Below are 20,470 nucleotides of genomic sequence, written 5' to 3' on the forward strand. Positions count from 1 at the left end.
AGTTTCATATGTTGAAATATCAGAATTTCCTCCTTTCTCAGCTAAAATCTAAAGTGGATGCAGAGTGTAAAAGAATTTGCAGGATTTGGTGCATGTTTCTGAACAGGTGGGAAACATTCTTTGCAGTGTGGTTTTGATGCTTTGCAGGCTTCTTCTAGAGTGGCTGCCACTGGTTCAGTTCAACCCTTGTAGGCAAGCCTGGCTTGGGATCAAATTTATCTGAGCATGTTAAGTCTAAATTCTGGATGCCTTTACAGTCAGTTTTGTTTGGTCCTCCTGTGGAGTCTGTTTTGAAGAAAATGGAGGACAAGGCTAAGTCTATGCAGACTGTTAAAGATTTTTTGCAGGTTCAACCTCCTAAGTTTAGTAGAAATTGGCCGGCTAAGGGGTGGACGTACCCTTCTTCTGATTCCCAGTCTAGGGGTAGATCTAGGCGTGGTAGGGGCAGAGCTCAGAGTACCTTTAGGCCTAGAACATGGAGTTAGCCTGCTCAATCTGCTGGTGAGGGTAGGGGCCAGTCCTTTCGTAAACAGGCCCAATGACCTGCATTTTCAGCTGCCAGATTCTTCTTGCCTGGCAGCTCCTTTGGGAGGAAAGCTAGCTCTCTTCAAGCAAAATTGGTTTTAATCACCCAAGACAAATGGGTGTTGGACATTATAAACAAGGTTACAAGTTTTATTTCCATACCTTGCCTCCTTTCAAAGGTATGCCAGACATTCCTCCTCGCAAAGGATGGAGGCTCACAAACAGATTTCATTACTTCAACTTCACATGGAGCCATACAGCCAGTTCCTCCTTCAGAAGTGGGTCTAGGGTTTTATTCCCGCCTGTTTCTAGTACCAAAGAAAGGGAACACGTGGAGACTGATTTTGGATTTATCTCTCCTCAACACTTATTTGGACATTCCAAAGTTCAAAATGTTGACATTACAACAACTTTTGCCTCTGCTGGGAAAAGATCACTGGATGGTAACTCTGGATCTAAAAGAGGCTTATCTTCATGTTCCTATCAGGCCCAGTTGCAGGAAGTACCTGCGTTTTCGAGCTGGAAATTTACATTATCAGTTCTCTGCATTGCCCTTTGGCTTATCTACTGCGCCCAGAGTGTTCACAAAGGTTCTGGCTCAGTGATAGCCTTTTCAGGATGGAAGGAATACAAATTTATCCTTATTTGGACGATTGCCTGATTATGGCACAAGACAAGGGCGAGCTTCTTCAGCATCTACAGTATGTGATGGTAGTGTTAAGATGCCTAGGGTATTCTGTGAGACGAAACAAAGTCCAGTCTAGTACCCTCTTGGGACATGTGCTTTCTGGGTGTGAGACTGAATACAGCGTCCCAGATGGCCTTTTTGACCCCGGGCAAACAGAGCAGTCTTTCACTGTATTACCATCAAATGATTCTACAGTCCAGCCTGACTGCAAGGACAGTCCTTCAAGCCTTACTTAGGGTTCATGGCATCTTGTATTCTGGTGCTTCCCAATGCCAAATTGCATATGAGGAAGCTTCAATGGTATCTCAAAATCTATGGACACAACACTGCCAGGATCTAGACACTGTCATTCAGATAATTCCTTGCATTCAGAAGGAATTTTTGTGGTAAGGCTCAGGAATGTCACCTAAACAAGGGACTCTCTGTGACCCGACCAGATCAGATTCTAACGACGGATGCCTCGGACAAGGCTTGGGGAGCACACCTCAATGGAAAATGGGTGCAAGACACGTGGCCTGCCAGACTTCAACATTTGCATATCAACTTGAAGGAGATGTTAGCAGTACAATTTGCATTGATGGCTTTCAAGGATTTACTTCACTCAGGGCAGGTGTTGATTCTAACAGACAACACAACTGTCATGTGGTACATCAACAAGCAAGGGGAACTCATTACACCTCTTTGCAGACAAGCGATGATTTTGTGGGAGACAGCTCTCAGTTACAACCTCAATCTTCAGGCAAGATTTCTACCAGGAGCACAGAACTCCTTAGCAGATGTATTGAGCAGACAAATAGTGGATCCTCACAGTGGAAATTGGATCCCTCAGGTATTTCAAAAGTTGACAGTGTCATGGGGAACTCCAGACATAGATCTGTTAAGCTTCTCCACTAAATTACCAGTTGCCAAAGTTTTGCACAAAAGGTTTCATCCACAGCTTGGAAGGTGGACGCTCTGTCATTCAGTTGGAACAATCTTCATGTATATGCCTTTCCACCTCTACCTCTTCTGGCCAAGGTTCTCTTGAAGGCCAGACAAGACAAACCATCCATGATCCTGATAGCACCGGACTGGCCTGACAACACTGGTACCCACTACTGAGGAGTTTGGTCCGAGAGCCTCCATGGCCTCTGCCTTTGATTCCACACCTTTTGTCTCAGGAGGCAATCATTTTCTCAATGTCAGAATTCAGTCTCTGCATCTAACAGCCTGGCATATTCTGTTTTAGATTCTGGAGGTTCTCAGCTTCCACAGCAAGTTTTGAATGTTATTTTTGGAGGCCAGGAGGCCTAGTACAAGGAAAGTTTATGCTGATAAATGGAGGAGATTTTTTATTTGGAGCAAAGGGAAGGACTTTGATGTTTCCAAGCCTAATTTGAGTGCTTCCTTACAATATCTTACTGAGTTATTAGACAAAGGTTTGTCCTTCTCCTCCATAAAGATTCATGCTGCAGCCATTTCGGCTAATTATGACTGTGACCCTCCTTTATTCTCTCATCCTTTGTTTAAGCAGTTTCTCAGAGGGGCAAAGAACATAAGACCCCCACGTAGAGCTCCTACTCCTGCTTGGGATCTCAATTTTGTGTTGGAAAAGCTTACGCTACAACCTTTTGAGCCTGCAGCTACTGCCGAGTTAAAGTATTTGTCATGGAAAACTGCTTTTTTGTTGGCCATTACTTCTGCAAGAAGGGTTTCTGAATTACAGGCCCTTATGGCAGTGGAGCCTTTCTTGATTTTTCATAAGGATAGGGTATCTTTAGTACTAATCCTTCCTTTATGCCTAAAGTGGTTTCTAGTGTGGCCTTAAACCAAACTATTCATTTGCCTACTTTTTATGCAAATCCTCAAAATAAAGGGAGAAGATTTTGCATACTTTGGATATTCACAGGCAGTTGCGTTATTATTTGAGCAGAACCAAGGAGTTCAGACAGTCTCAGCAGTTGTTTGTTTCTTTTGCTTTGGGTTCACAGGGTAGACCTGTTTCAAAACAAACTATTTCTAAATGGATTGGGTTTTGTATTTCTTTTGTTATTCCCATCATGGTAAGGAGATTCCGACTGGGAATCAGACCTCATTCCACTAGAGCTACTGCAACTTCTACTGCCTTTCTAAGGGGGGTAGCTACAAAGGATATTTTGGAAGCAGCCACTTGGAGTTCAGTGCATATTTTTTCTAAACATTACCACCTTCCTCTTTATTCTAAGTCTAGGGCTGGATTTGCCACTGCAATATTACAGGGCATTTTAGCAGCCCCTAATGCTTTATGATTTTTCCAACCTCCCTTTCCCTTTGCTTTGGGATTCTACCCATAAGTAAGGACTGCAGCAATGTGAGATGAAGAACATAGTACAGTTTTGTACCTACCATAAATGTAGATGTTCGAAGATCCACATTGCTGCAGTCCAATTTTTCCTCCCTCCTTCCCCTCTGTAGCTTAGCATGGTTATATGGTTTGGGTGATGGCTGTAGTTGGGCATATCTTTTGGGAAGGTACTCTGTTTTTTGGCTATGGCCTTTCTTTTAGGGCCTTCTGACATCTGGGGCAAGAAAAGACTGAGGATATGACGTCGGTCATGCGCTTTTATACCCTGACGCTCTGATGTCAGGGCTGTGCGCCCATGACCGACGTCAGCCTAATACTTTGGTATTCGGGCCGACCGAAGACAGCGGACTACCCATAAGTAAGGACTGCAGCAATGTGGATCTTCGAACATCTACATTTATGGTAGGCACAAAACTGTACTTTATAGAGGGTAGTATTCATATTAAAATTTATGAAAGTTGTGTACTGAACATAACAGTAAATCTGGAAAAAATATCCCTCTTGTAATATACGTCTCATACTTCCCTTGACTCTGGCATAGTGGTTTCTGAGGCTTAGTTTTTACATATGAGTGATTCATGTAGTTCACCTCTGATCTGGAGAGGAGGCAACGCACTATGGTATATTATGGGAGTGGGGGAGGTATTGCTGCAGCCTAGAGAAATTTTTTTTCTGCCAAGCTGCTGTAACACCTGGTAGCCTTAGCCCTGCTGTAACGGGGGATGGACCTGGTCTTCCAGATCTATCTTCAAATTAAGTACATAGTTTTTTAGTTATTACTGGGTGACGTTTGTCTTCACAAAGTGCAGGTTTGTTAAAGTGGAATCATTCTATCAGCTTTACAAGTGTTATTTTGTCTTAGTTCAAAATATGGCAGTTAACTCCTCCGAGAATATTTAGTGTGCTCATTAGTTTGAACACATCTTGCAGCATCGTGTTTGTTTCCAGGTAAATGTGTAGTTATCAGTGTTTTTTTTTTCCTTTTAGGTCTGCATTGTCTTATCCTGGAAATGAAGAACAATATGAGGTAAGGCTGTAAAACAAACTAGTTTAACATTTCTTGGTTGTATTGCTACTTTTGCTGAATGTGGAGCATTGTATTATAAAAAAAAAAACTTGTACAACCAGCATTGTTTCTGATTTTTGCAGAAGGGTTTTCAGTGCATCTGCAGTTTACATTCATTCTCATTTCAGTGATGGGAGAGAGCTGGGGCCAATTCCTGCAGTCAGTGTATGCAAAACAGAGGAACTAATCCTGGACAGGGAATCAGACCATTGCAGGACATACATACACCTATGGAAAATTTGAGATTTAATAATTTACCTTTATCACATTATTTTTAACACCTTTATTGAATTATCACTAAAGACACAGGCAGACATACATTCATATAAAAGAAAACAAACTATATTAACATGTTCCTAGTTACAAACATTATATATCACCTATGTTTTTAATAGCTATCATCAATCCAGCATTACATAAATTGCTCAATTCTTGCCTTCCCTTAAATCCCACTCTTCTTCCTCCAAAACATTATTCTGCATGTATTGTTCCCACATTTTCTTGTTTTTTTTTCTATGTAATTTTCTGCTACTCTTTTCTAAAGATCCCATTTTCTGTTCTTTTAACGCTGTTAAAATATTCACTGCTTCAAATACAGTTAGTTAGACTTTTATTTCCATTTTGCAGTAATTGCTTTTTTGGCAGCTACCAGAATAAAACTTAGCAAGGCCTGCCTATGTGTAGACAATTTACATCTTGTATCTCAGCTCAAAAAAATTATTTCCTTAGTTGTATCTGTTTGCTCGCCCAAGATTTCTGACAGAGTACTCTGTTAAGTCTGCCAACTCATTACATTCCCAAAACATATGATCTGAAGTTGTCAATCTTTATTTTATCCTTGACTGATGAGTTTGGTTCCAAGCATCGGAACCATCTTGACCATTTCCACAGCTTGTGCAAGCCAAAAACTCTCAAGCTTCAATCCTACCCACAACACATCTCTCTCAGATGTCCTTCTACTCTCATGTTGCAGTATTCATAACTGTAGGGAAGCTGATGTCTGCAGCACCAGACAGCAGGCCAGTATACCAAAGTCTTAGGATCAGGGGTACGTACTACGTTGCTTGTTAGGGCCATAAACCAACATCAGCTATAAAAGTGACATCTGCATGTCCCCGCCCCTCAGAACTTTTCTGCCGCAGTGATCTATGGACCTCTGATCACCAGCTCTGGGAATCAGTTTGTTCATTTATTTCGGCCGTTCGATACAGATAAGTACCGCTTTGGGTTTTTTGTTACCTTTCTTATAGCTTTTCAAATGTACATGTCAGCTAGGAAGAGGAAGTGTGCTTGTGGAAGACAAATTTCACATAAGGGCATACATGATAAGTGCTTATTTTGTTTAGGTGAAGTTCACGAGCATACGTCTTGCGACATCTGCAAGTCTTTTGTACCAAAAACGCTTCACAGCTGTCTGGCTGCCTTAAAACTTTATTTAGAAAACCAGAGGCTCCGGCGTCTAACATTAGGCATGGAGGGTGAGGTGGGTACCCCCGATGAGCCACCTCGGAAGAAGGCTAAGAAAGTTAGGCCTGATGCTCCTGCTGCACCTTAGGAGTCCAGTGAGATTCTCGAGGCAGATGTTAGCCCAGGGTCTCATCTGAAGCCCGTTTCACAGCTAGAACCGGGAACCATTGTGGAAGCTGGTTCAGAGGAAATGCAGAGTACTTCCACTGACGTTGATCAGCCATCAGCCCCTGACGGCGAGGGGGAACTATGGCTTGTGACGTTGGAGGGACCTACTTCAGCCTTTCCATCCTCCCAGGCATCGGCTTCTAAACCGAAGCATCCTTCTACTCCTTTAAAGAGGAAACATAAATTAAAACATAGAGAACATATTGAAGCTGAACCAGCTCCTGGATGGGAAGTTTTTTTCCCAAAATCTTTTCAGGGCCTTCCAGGCCCTCCAGTCTCAGGCACCACAACCAGCCACCTGTGCAGGCCTTAGAGGATTCAGAAGAAGAACTCTCTTCCTCTGATGAATCACTTACCTGTTGTTCCCAGATTAATCTTCGAAGGACTTCATTATCCCTGAGGTAGAGGACACTATTAGTCTTGAATCTCCAGGGGAAGAATTCTCCTTTAGGGACACCATTTCTGTTATGAGAGAACTTTTTAAGTGGCAGGACTCAGATGTTTCTAAAACAAAAAAGAGATACTTTGAATTACTGCAGATGGACCAGCCATCTCCATCTGCAGTTCCTCCCCTTCTTCCAGCCTTTCATGATGCCTTTCTGGCTGCATCCCATACCCCTGACTCTCAGCCCCCAACCTCCAAATGTTCAGATAGGTTTTATAAAGTTCCTCAGGATACACAATTCTTATTCAAGAACCACCCTGCAGACCCTGCTGTCATAGCAGTGTCAGCAGATAAATCATTCTGACAACTGCCTTTCTCCTCTTTGTTTCCCACTGACAAGGACAGCAAATGTATGGATAGACTAGGGAAGAAAGTGTATACTTCTTCTACTCTAGCCATCAGAGCCCTAAATTATTAAACTCACATGGCTAGTTTTGTTTTAGATACCGTATCAAAAGCCTCTGCACCGATACCAGATGTGCCAGACTCTCCTGCTAAGTCATAACTCTGTGTCCTGCTCTCTACCGCCTCTCAGGTGACCAGGCACTCCATCAAGTGCAGTTATGATGCAGTAGAGGCATCTTCCATATCTGCATCCTCAGGTTCTGTCCTGAGAAGATATTCTTGGGTGAGGCTACAGCCACTTCTCATGGATGTCCAAACCAAATTGCTGGATGCATGTCTTGATAATAAGGCCCTTTTTGGTGCAGCTGATGCAGAGCTCCTTAAATCCCAAGAAATTACAAAATTTGAAACATTTGTTAGTTTCTCCTATTCCTAGGTATCATAGGAACTATCCTCAAAGGACCACCTTTGTTAGGAGGCAATCATCTCAGTCTAATGCATAACAGGCTAAGCGATGGAGGCAACCTAGGAAACACTCCACTCCTAGGCAACCTTCCACTTTCACTTCCACTCCCATCTCCCTTTCGGAGGCAGCCTGACCAGGACAGAGCCCCATTACCCAACTCCACTCCTTTATCCCTCCACCTCACCCTTTCCCTACTCTCTTGGTGGAAGATAACCTCAGAGGGTTGAGTTCTTTCCATCATCCAAAAAGGATACTTTATGACTTGTTGGACACTCCCTCCCTTTCAGAGGATACTCCAACCACCTACAAGTCAGCTTCATCTCTTCCCCCCAATTTTGGATCAGCTGCAAGCTCAGAGCACCATAGAAAGAGTACCTCCAGAACAGACAAATAGGGGGTTTTGCTCCAGGATGTTTTTGGTTCCAAGAAAAAATGGCCCTTGAAGACCGGTTCCAGATTTGTTTGCCCTCAATCTATTCTTCAAGATGCTTACCTTCAAAATGCTCACCTTGCATCACCTCCTACCCCTCATCCCCCACCAAGCTTTCATAGTATCCCTGGATCTGAAGGATGCATATCTTCATATTCCTTTTCACCCCAGCTACAGAAAGTTCCTACGCTTTTCCATGGGTTCCATGCATTTTCAATTTTCTGCATTGCCGTTTGGGCTTTCCACAGACCCCAGAGTATTCACAAAGTGCCTAGCTCCAGTTATTGACCACTGCAGAGTGCAGGTCATTCAAATATACCCATACCTAGATGACCTCTTGATACTTCACCAGGATTGCCACACTCTGTCACCGCCTATGCATGGTGTCCAATACCATGGCAAACCTTGGGTTCACTGTGAACCAGGAAAAATCTCACCTGACACCCACCCAAGACCTGGTTTTCCTTGGGGTGGAGGATAAAAACAGACCAGATGGCAGTCTTCATTCCTTGCCAGAAGGTAGAAGCCATCACACATTACCTCCAAACACTCCTCTCTTTCCAATCCTTATCAGCCAGGGAATTCCTCAGGGTCCTAGGCCACATGGCATCCTTGATACCCATGCTCCCCTTAGTAAGGCTGCATATTAGGTGTGTGCTGAAGAGTCGGTGGAACCAACATTCACACCCTCTGGATACTCATCTACCTTTCCTCCCATGCCTGAAAATGCTGCAGTGGTGGATTGCAGCCATATGCCTCAGTCAGGGTATATCTTTGCAGATTCCTCCACCCTCACAGCAAATCTTCACAGATGCTTCAGACCTGGGTTGGGGAGCAGTCCTGCACAACCACAACAAACAAAAAAAAAGTTCAGGGAGAATGGTCATTCCTCAGGCAAAGGGACCACATCAGTATCAAAGAGATGAGGGTCCTTCTCCTGTCATTGCAAACATTCCACCAAATTCTCCTACCAGGCACCTTAAAAATTGTCACAGACAATATGAGCATCCTGTGGTATATCAACAAGCAGGGGAGGACAAGGTCCTACCTGCTCTGCAGCCTGGCAATTCAGATTTGGTCCCTAGCAGCAGAACTTCACATTCACCTGCAGGTAGTGTACATTCCTTCAGCAGAGAATGTAATGGTGGACACTCTCAGCAGAACCTCTGCACCCTCTCATGAATGGATGCTTCACATGGAGGTGTTTTTGGAGCTTATTCACAAGTGGGGTAATCCTCAGGCAGATCTGTTTGCCTCCTCCTAGAAGAGGCAGATGCCTCTGTTTTGCACAAGGGATCCACATCGACAGGCTTGGAGGGTGGATGACTTCTCTTTTTCTTGGGGGAGGTTGTATTTTTATGCCTTTCCCCCCTTCACACTGATTCAAAAAGTCCTTCTGAAGATTCAGAGGGACAAACCAAAAATCCTGCTGGTGACTCCCTTGTGGCCAAGACAGCATTGGTTTCCCCTTCTTCACCTACTAGCCAAGGTCAGTCACCACAGGTTACTCCACCGTTTCGACCTACTCACACAAAACAGGGGGTCACTCATACACCCTCAGGTGCTCAACCTCAGATTCACTCTATGGGTGATTGAGTTTTGATCCTCTTCGGACACCTATATTCAGAGGACATACTCATTGTCCTGTAGGAGGCCAGAAATCCTAGTACCAGGAGAAATTGTGTGTCAAAATGGAAAAGATTCTCCATGTGGTGTCAAAAGAGAAAACAGGACCCCTTTCTTATTCCTGTCCCTATGGTTCTTTCTTACTTGTATAAGCTTCTACATTCAGGACTGACTTACTGTTCTTTTAAGGTTTATTTGTCAGCCATTTCCACCTGTCTCCCTTCGGTGCCTCCCTTGGCATCCAGATTAGAGATAAAACTATTCTTAAGAGGGGTCCTCCATATCAGACCCCCTCGTAAACTGATACCGCCTTCATGGGACCTTAAGTTTGTCCTTGAAAAACTCACACTACCTCCTTTTGAACCAACTCACTCAGCATCACTGAAGCTATGCACTTGGAAAACAGTTCTGTTGGTAGCCCTCACATCCACCAGGAGGGTCTCAGAAATTCAAGTCCTGATGACTAACCCTCCTTACCTCCTCTTCCATAAGGAGAGAGTCTCCCTCAGGACCAACCCTTCCTTCATGCCTAAAGTGGTTAATGAGTTGTCCTTGAATCAAGCCATTAACCTCCCTGTTTTCTTCCCTCAACCTCAAAATTCCTCTGAAAGAACCCTACATTCTTTGGATGTTCATAGACAACTTAGGTATTACCTGGACAAGACCAAATCCATTCGAAAGTCTGAACAGCTGTTTGGCTTCCCTATGGCCCTTGGGTGAACGGAGACAGTCTCTAAACAGACTATATCATCATGGATTTCAAAAGCTATCTCTGCCTGTTATTCCTTTCATGGAAGGGATTTAACTGCCAGTGTAGAAGCGCATTCTACTAAGGCAGCAGCCTCTTCAGCAGCCTTTTTCAGGGGGGTGGATTACTCTTCCATACTGGAAGCGGACACCTGGCCCTCAGTCCATAACTTTAGCAAGTATTACAGGCTAGACTTGGTCTCTAGAGCCAGAACTGGGTTTGTTAGGTCAATTTTACAGGGTCTCATAGACCAGGCTCCAACCCACCTCCCAGGCTCATACCTAAAGCTTGGGTACTCTCCCTACAGTTATGAATACTGCAACATGAGAATAGAAGGACATAGAATTGTTGTGTAAGAACTTACCATAACCTTAGATGTCCTTCTCTTCTGTGTTACAGTATTCAGTTTCACCCTCCAACCACCTCTTACTCTGCTTTTCCATCTGAAGTGACTTTCCCAACCTTCTGTCCATTCAAACAGGGTACTGCAACAGGCACATGCATTTATTAGGTTCCATTGGCCTGGTGGCATATGTGGGTCTGAAAAGCTTCTTTTTCTTTGCTTCCCAGGGGTACTAATGTATGCGGCAGTAATTTCTGAAGGGGATATGTGTAGACGTTACTTTTATAGCCGACGTCGGTTTATGGCCCTGACAAGAAACATAGCACATACCTTTGATCCTAAGACTTTGGCATACTGGCCGGTCCGGTGCTGCAGGCAGCAACCTCCCTACAGTTATGAATATGGCAACATGGAAGAGAAGGACATCTGAGATTATGGTAAGTTCTAATACAACTATTCTTTACCTCAGATCTCATTTGCCGCTTTACTGGATAGACGGGTTTGCCTTCGCTCTGGTGCTAAGTCAATTTATTTACTAATATATTTTGTTTTCCAAGTTTAGTTATCTTTTCCTTTATCCTCCTATCCTTGTTACTCGTGTATACTAGTTATTACCATTGTTGGTTTTTCTTTCTCTTTCTGTACACTTTGTGTGCTTCTTTCCTACCGTTGTTGATAGCTTTCTCTCCCTTCCATACACTTTGATGTATTCTTTCCTGCTATTTCTCTAGTTTAAAAAAATATATCTTTTCTACTTCAGTTTGATTGTATTTCCTTGTCGTGTGTGTGTGTGTGTGTGTGTGTGTGTGTGTGTGTGTGTGTGTGTGTGTGTGTGTGTGTGTGTGAGGAGAGAGTGTTCTTGTTGGTAGTATGGCTGGTGAACCTAAGGTCCCCTCTGACTTTAAAAAATGTCAGCAGTGTAGCCACAAAATCCCTTCTTCTGACACTCACTTGTGTGTATACTGTTTAGGACCACATCACCTGCAGGAGGATTGCAGTATTTGCTATGGTTTCAGTCACCATGCATTAGTTGAAAGAAAAAATAAACTCAAATTAAAGGGTTTAATTCCGTCAGCCTTGGATGAGGCTATATCTGTGAAAGAAAGTAAAACTGATATTTCGTCAACTTCCACCTCTTCTCCTTCCTCTGGGAAGGCCAAGAAGAGAAGCATGTCTATGCCTTCTTCTCCAGTGACAACTGTTACGAAAGTAAAATTCTTAGTGCTAAAAAGTTCCTCAGCTCCAACGAATATTGATACTGTGGTGTCTGCACTGGCACTCCACTTCATTCGAACCTTTGGTGAGGTGACGAGTGCTTCAGCACAGACTCAGTTTGATAGTTCGGTTCCTTAGAGCCAAGCTCCGAGCTAAGCTTCAGTGTCGAGTGATTCGGTGCAAAGTATTTCTTCTTGGCAAGCACCTAGATATCGGTATTCCCAATCTATTTATCCCTTTGTTGGGGAATTGCCAGTGGTCTTCCTACATAGACCTAAGTCTCCTTCAGTGTCTTCTATCAGTTCCACTAATAGCCTGTCAGAGACTGATGTGGAGAGGGTGGTGGAAAAATTTTTATGGGCGTGAGGAATTTCAGGTTCCCCCTCGGCCCTGACACCTTTGGGTGCCGAACATTCCATTACTCCCTTGACTACTCCTCCTCTAACCTCCTCTGAGGTCTTGGAGTTTTTGTCTTCTAGTTGTCTGATGTCAACTGCTTTGGTTTTGATAGTTGCAGGGACGTTGGCACCAATTCAAGCTCTGAGTTCTTTGGCTATGTCAGGTCTGGTGACCTCCCAGACTCATAACTGCCTTGTCGGCTCCAAGGGGTAGGAGTCGACTCCTCCTTTTTTGGAGCTGTCTCTGCACCTTGGGGCTTTGGCTGGAATTAGCTCGGCACTGGCTTCTGTCTTGGGAGCTGTGTATTCAGAGTGGGGAGTGACCATGGTTCCGAGGAAGTCTATCTTGGTTCCAGGCTCCTTTCCCTCTTCGATGAGATCAGCCTTTGAGGCTATGTCGAGGGCTTTGGCTACCTCAGCCACTCACTTGACTTCTTCCTCAAAGCATGCCCCTTTTTCTAGCCTAGTTCCCCAGCCAGCTCCTCCACAGGGACAGTGAGCGGTAAAGCCTTAGGACAATGAGATTCAGATTCTTTCTTCTTCAGATACCTCTTCAGACATTCCGCCTGAGGAGGTCCCTATGAAGAAAAAGTGCAAGAGGAAGCAGTTAGATTTTTTATTTATTTTTATTTTTATATTATTAACAAAATAGTATTAATAACAAAATTCACCATCTTCATGCTCTCATTGACTTGCATTCATTTGATATATTATGTATAACAGAAACATGGCTAAAACCCTCTACTCCTGACCAGGAAATCACCCCTCCTGGCTACAACATACTTAGAAATGACCGAACTAAGAAAAAAGGTGGCGGGATAGCCATTCTCTATAAATCTCACCTACAAATTACTCAGTTCAAGGAACTCCCTGAAACTGGCCCCCAATCTGAAATTTTATCAGTCAAACTACAGATTAATGATAACAAAGCTATCTACCTAATTTGTATGTATCTCCCCCCTGGTAATAATACCCTAATCCTAGAAAACTTACTTAGTTCTCTTACTAACCTACTACCCCAAGAAACCATTATACTTGGTGATTTTAACATTGATTGGAATACCTGTATAGCCCAAAAACCTACTAACCATATTAATCTCCATGGTTACTCACAATTGATTACAACTACAACTAGAATCCATAAACCTAACATGAAAGAAACAATTCTAGATTGGATTTTAATAAATAATACCCCTAACAACTATACTCCTGGGACACTTCCTGATAGTATTAGTGATCATATTCTTACCTATGTTATCAGACAAAAATTGAACATTCCTAATAAGCATAAACTAAAAACAAGCGGCTCAAAAGATTTTTCAACCCTGATAACTTCCTTAATGAATTACAAGCTTGTGACTGGTCACCTTTATCAAACCTCGAGCTTAATAAAGCAGTTTCCTATTTTAACACTAAATTTCTACAGATCCTTGACTATCACGCTCCTATTCAAACCACCAGGATAAGAAACTGCCCGTGGCTATCTAAACAAACAAAAGAAAGAATGACCCTGAGAAACAAAATCTGGGCTAAATGGAGAGCTACAAAATCTCCAGCTGATCATCTCCTATATAAACAGTTAAATACTACCAAAAGGAATTTTATCTTCATCTTCAAAATACTACTCAAAATACCCACAAAGTTTTGGTCAGGCATTGGACTAAACCCTAACTCTTCTATACAAATCCCAGATGCCTTTAATAACTACTTAGAAGCTATTCTAACTCTAGCCAACTCTCTACCAACACCCATTGCCTCCCACAGAATAACCCACCAGCCTCTACTAATGCCTTTCAAATCCAACCTGTCTCATCAATCATTTATAAGCTTTTACTAAAACTAAAGCCTTGCACTCCATCTGCAGACAAACTCCCATCCTACAAATAGCTGCTAAAGCTATTTATCTCCAATATCTATACTGATAAACAGAACCATCTCTGAAAGGAAAATCCCTACCATTTGGAAAATTTCATATAATTCCCCTTCATAAAGGTGGCCCTTCCTCTGAAATATCCAACTATCGCCCTATTCCGTTAGCAAAGATAATGGAAAGGTGCATACACAAACAATTTCTGGACTACCTGCTTCAAAACAAACTGCTACTATTTATAGACCTATCAAAAGCCTTTGATATGGTTAACCATAACCATCACCCAAACAACCTTCCATAATGTTGAAATATGGTTTTTTGCACACTGCCTCCTCCTTAACCCCAAAAAACAAAGCTACTACACCTACCTGTATAAACCCTGGTAACCATTGATAACCAACTGAACTTTGAGGAACAAATAAACACTTCTATTAAAGCTGTTAATAAAAACTTGGGTCACTCTATAGAATTCAAGCCCTTCGGAACCCACTAGCCAGGAAAACTATTGCACAAACCCACCTACTCTCCACCCTTTTTTATGCTTCACCTATATTTACCACACTTTCTAAAAATAACATTAACAAACTCTCTACCTGTTATAACAGTATAGCTAGATTCATTAATGCTACACCTTAGAACTCACCATTGTCACAATAAACTGGCTAGAACTAAATAACCACCTATTGTATCAACAATTACTCATCATTCATAAGGCTCTCTATTTCCCAGCCTAGCATACCTCATTTCTCCATATAAGAACCTAACCACACTTGGTCTGCAAATAAGTTCTAGTATCCATAACTAAATCATACAATAAAGCTGGGGATGCTTTGTTGCTAATTCCATTGGAAAAATATGGAATCAACTCCCCAGAATATAACTAGTCTGGGGTCTACCTCTTTATTCAAAAAACAAATCACATCTTATTTCACATTGGCTACTGAAACATATTCTAAATACAACTAATTTTTGTCCTCTCTCTAAGTCCCTACCTGATGCCTTCTGGAGATGAGATATAATCATAAGTAATGCCTTAAATTATTCTATCCTTAGTGTTTTACAGCCTACTATGTTACTAGTGGAACTACACTTGTACATTTGAAATTTGTTTGTTGTCCCCTCTTGTAATGTAAGAATGATAAGTTACTGAAATGTTGCCTCTCTTGTACCTTTTAGAAATCTATGTAAAATGTTTGCTTTAGTCATATTTATCACAGTAATTTTTTTTATTCATTTTCTCCCGGGCCTCTACTGTAAATGGATATATATCGCTAGACTAGCCGGTCAAAAAAATAAACAGTTAGATTCCCCACAGGAATCCGTCATGGAAGATACTGATTTTGATGATGAGGAAGGGTCCTCCTGATCACTTCCTGATGATGTCTACTTTGGAGACATCATAGAAATTCTGAAACAAAGAGGTGATTGGAAGTCCCAAAACCCTACCCCTGAAGAATCAGTATACCTGCAGGCTTTTTGCACTCGCCTATCTACTTCTTGGGTGACTCTACCCACTGATGATCTTATCCAGTTGATTGCTCAACAGGCATGGAAGGCACCCGACTCCATTGAACCTATTCCCAGGAGACCAGATAAAAATTTTATTTCCTCCAGAAGATAAATAATTTTTGGCAGAGTCTAGCAATAGATGCCATGGTCATAACAGCGGCCACGAAAAAGGAACTAGCTGAGGAAAGTTTCTCTATCCATCCATCCAACAGAGAGTCCTAGATGATGGCTAGGTTTGGCAAGGGGAGTTATGCTTCAGCGACCTTTTCATTACAGTCTTTGAATTTTTTGGCACATTTCACTGGGCTTCAAAGGGACCTGATCAAGGAACTCTCAGATACCCTGGCAGGTGCTGTTTTTGATGAGGTACAAGACAATGTTGCCTCTCAGTTAGCTACCATGGAGTCTATGTCTAATTCATTCATGAGGCTCATTGCTCATGCAGCAGATTCAAGCATAGCCATAAGGAGATATGCTTGGATGCAACTTTGTGGAGTCATTTAAGTCTTCATTCATCAATGCACCCTTTGACAGAGCCTCATTATTTAGCCCAAAGGTTAGAGAAACATTATCCAGGTATGAGGAAGATGGAAAGACCCTTTCTGCTGTGGGTGTACATTTTTCTGTTCCTCAGAGACGCTTTTCCAAGAATCAGAGAGTGGGTGGAAAGATGTGGTTCAAAAAACCCAGATGGCCTTTTCAAGACACACACATGGTGAAAGCTCCCCCAGAGGCAGAGGGGGGAACTTTAAAGAAAGACACTGCGCATGTGGCAGAGGTGACCCGCAAAAGCGGGGTTTCAGAGATTCTTTTTCTGGGAAACCCTATCATTGTTTCTGAATGGAGGCCTGATTATCTTCCTCTGGAGGCAGTCAGGGGATGCTTACCCTGCACCTAAATGCCTGGCTAGAGATCACATCAGATACCTGGGTGTGGAGGATTACATCCAGAGGCTATGTTGTCCCCTTTTCTGTTCCCCCTCCCTTTACCAGAGGAATCCCTGATGTTCTACCCAGTCAGAGGGAATCAGCAGTCCTAGAGATTCAGACTGCTAGAAAAAAGAGTCATCCAAGAAGTCTCACCAGACAACTTAGAGTCCGGAACTTAATCAAGATTCTTTTTAGTGCCAAAAAAGACAAGGAACTGGAGAACAATTTTGGATCTCAGTTTATTGAACAAATCCATTCGACAAACAAAATTCTGGTACAGTTCATCCTTCCTTTTCTGAAGAAGGATGACTGGATGTGCTCAGTAGACCTTCAAGATGTGTATTATGACATAAAAATAGACAAACACTGCAGGAGGTTCCTCCGCTTCAGGCTGGGAGACAGTCACTATCAGTTCAGAGTTCTGCCCTTTGGTCTCACCACAGCCCCCAGGGTGTTCAGCAAATGCATGGCAGTAGTAGCAGCTCACTTGAGACTGCAAGGATTCCAGCTGTTTCCATATTTAGACAACTGGTTCATTACCGCTCCGACCAGGTAGCTGTTGATTATAGTGAGAGATTATGTCTTGCAGACTTGTTCCAGTCTAGGAATTACAGTGAATTACGAAAAATCTGAACTAACTCCATCTCAGATCTTGGAGTTCATAGGAGCAAAACTAAATATGAGGACAGCTATAGCATCCCTTCCTCCAGTGAGATTACAGAAAATCAGAGAACAAGTTCAAAAGATACAACACAAGAGGAAAGTTCCAGCTCATCTAGTTTTACAAACCCTGGGCGTTGATAACTGTAATTCCCTTGGCAAGATTTCATATGAGAATTCTTCAGTGGCTACTTGTAACTCAGTGGTCTATACTTCACCAACCTATGTCGGATCAGATTTTCATTACCAGTCTTTGCAGAAAAGATTTAGTGGATGCACTCGAAGGACGTTCTTCTAGGTCGTCCTTTTGTCCCAACTCAGCCCAAGGCCATAGTGACCACGGGCGTCTCCCAGACGGAGTGGTGGTAGGGGCTCTGGGTAGGACTGTCCGGGGTGCTTGGTCTTCCATTGAGGCCAGTCTGCATATCAGTGTCCTAGAAATGAGATCAGTGCTTTTAGCATTGCAAGCCTTTCGAACTGTTCTCCCTCTAGGGGCTATTGCTATACAGACAGACAACATGTCTGTAGTCGAGTACATCAACAAACAAGGGAGAACCAAATCTTACCCTCTATGTCGACTGTCAAGAAGCACTCAGAGTGTGGCAGTGGGTGAGTTCTTCCACCTGATTTCTGATAGCACTGCATATTCTGGGGATATCCAGTGTGATAGCAGACAAACTAAGCAGATATAAGAATACCTCATGAATGGTTCCTCAATTCGAAAGTGGCAGAAGTGATTTTCCTCTAGTTGGGTCAGCCTTGCTCTACTTTTTGCCTTGCTTCCTCAACAAGTGCAGCAACTACTTTGCCCTAATCCTCCTACTGGCGGAGTCACCCAGGGATGCTGTTTTACACACTTGGCTCCCTAGACTCCTCTATGCCTTTTCCCCACTTCCCTTAATTCTGAATTTCCTTTAGAAAGCCCTAAGATTGAAGAGCAGAGTAATCCTCAATTGGCCACAACAGATGTGGTTCCTCTTTCTCTGGCCTTATCTGATAAGAACACCTTGGACTCTGGATCCATCTCCAGACCTCCTGTCTCATCTCATCCAGAGAACCTCATTTACCCGAACCTTCAGAACCTCAAGCTGACTGCATTGTTCCTCCAAGTTAATTGCCAGGCAAGTTAACCTTCCCTCTCCAGTATGCAGAATTTTACTAGCCTCTCGTAAGACATCCACCCGCTGTATGAGTAAATGGAGGAGATTTACTTTTTTGACCCCTTTCAATATCTATCCAAAAGATTTTAGTATTCTTATCCTCTTTTTTTGATGTGGGAGCCTCTCATTCCACTATTAAAGTTCAATTGGCAGCGATTTCGAACTTTCACAATGGCATTGGAAATAACTCACTTCTCACAAGTTATGCAAAGAATTTTTGAAAGGAACTTTTTTTTATCAAAATCTGCCTTTAAAGATCCTATTTCTCTCTGGGACCTTACTCTAGTCTTATAATCTATTGTTCAACATTCCTTTGAACTTTCTGCTGAATGTGACTGCAAATACTTATTTTGGAAAATCTTATTCCTTGTGGCAAAAACTTCTGCCAGAAGGATTTCAGAATTACAGGCCTTATCTTGCAAACCACCATACTTGATTTTTCATAAGGACAGAGTTGCCTTGAGGATAAATCCCTTCTTTCTTCCTAAGGTAGTATCAGACTCTAATATTAATCAGACTATTAATCTTCCAGTATTCCTTCTGAATTTTACAAATACAGGAAAATATACCCTTCATTTGTTGGATGTTTACATAGACAGGTGTCCTTCTATTCCAGTGTTGCAGTATTCACTAGTGTATTTACCCTTCTTCCCATCAGCTTGTTCGGCCAGGTTTCCAAAGCTTTTCCAGTCCGCGATGGTGCGTCGGACGTCTGACGTGTTAGCAGGTACATGGGCCATAAAAGTGATGTCTGCACGCACCAGTCCTCAGAACCTTTCAGCTGCCAGCCATACGCCAGGTGTTCCTGCTGCTCACGGACGTCAGATCAGTTTCACATTAATATAAGTACCCTGTTGGGGATTTTCTTCAGTCCTTTTGTATTTACCATAGTCTGTTAATGTCCGGTAAGAGCAAGTGCAACTATGGTCTCCAGATTCCCCATAAAGACACCCAGGACCACTGTCTCTTTTGTTTGGGTAGGGATCAAGCTCTTGACTTATACCTTGAAAACCAGTGCCTTGGGCAGATCGCTATCGGAATGGAAGCCACTTCTGACGCCCCATCCGAACCACCCAGGAAGAGGGCTAAGCCTGCGAGGAGGCCGTCTACGTCCACCATGCCTCCCTCCACCAATTCTCAGCCTGTAACCACCATTAGCTTGGTCAAGGAACTGGCGTCTGCCACATCGGATAAAGTGGGTACCTGTCAGGAGGCCGCAAATCCAGAGTGGATGACATGTCTGGGGATGATATCCCGGGGCCTGATTCAGATGCCAGGGGGGAACCAGCTTCTGAGATGGGCGCTTTGGAACAGGCCTCTGCTGTTCCTTCTTTTACTTCAAGGTCGACCGCCAGCCAGACGCTGGTTAGGCCTACAAAGAAAAAACAGAAGACAAGGCATATTGCTTCAACCCAAGAAGCCTTGCCAGACTGGCAGGCCTTCAGTTAAAGCCTCTACAATGCCTTCCTGGCCCATAGGCCTATGCCAGACCTCCCTCATACTGCTCCACCTCTTCTAAGTCCCAGGCCTTTTCAGCGTGAGACTACTCCTAGCCACCCTGCAGAAGAGGAAATGTCCGACTTCGGGGACATAGTAAATCTTATGAGGGAACATTTTAAATGGGATTGCTCAGACATGTCTGAGCAACAAAAAAGATTATTTGACTTGATCCAGATGGAATTTCCTAATCCGGCTCTTATTCCTCCTGTCCAGCCTGCCTTCCCGGATGCTTTTGCAGCTGCATGCATTAACCCAGATTCCCAGCCACCTGCCTTTAGAAGGACAGACTGGCTCTATAAGGTACCTGATGCAGACAAATTCCTTTTCAAATGCCCGCTAGCTGACCCAGCAACCATTTCTATTGCTACTAATAGGGCTACCGAACTTCTTCCTACTACCACTGTCCTGCCTACAGATAAAGATAGCAAGGCCATGAAGAGGTGGGGGAAGAAGATATACATTTCGGCCACTCTAGCCTTTAGGGCTACAAATTACCAGTCATACATGGCCAAATACTCCTTGGCCTTACTGGAGAAAGCTTCTAATGAACTCAATGAGATCCCTGATTGCTCTGCAAAGGCATCCCTGT

General features: G+C 43.1%; 1 protein-coding gene across 1 annotated transcript in view; it reads left to right on the forward strand.

Annotated features, from left to right (window-relative positions):
• The window catches only part of ZC3H7A (zinc finger CCCH-type containing 7A), a 1,693,893-nt gene that overhangs the window by 449,184 nt on the left and 1,224,239 nt on the right, over nt 1–20,470 (forward strand). The window contains exon 3 of the mRNA XM_044089416.1: nt 4,524–4,563. Within this exon, the coding sequence (XP_043945351.1) occupies nt 4,524–4,563 (40 nt within the window). The remainder of the gene's footprint in view (nt 1–4,523; nt 4,564–20,470) is intronic.

Source organism: Protopterus annectens, chromosome 12.part0 (genome assembly GCF_019279795.1).
Source record: "Protopterus annectens isolate FY-2018-M chromosome 12.part0, PAN1.0, whole genome shotgun sequence".
NCBI lineage: Eukaryota > Metazoa > Chordata > Ceratodontiformes > Protopteridae > Protopterus > Protopterus annectens.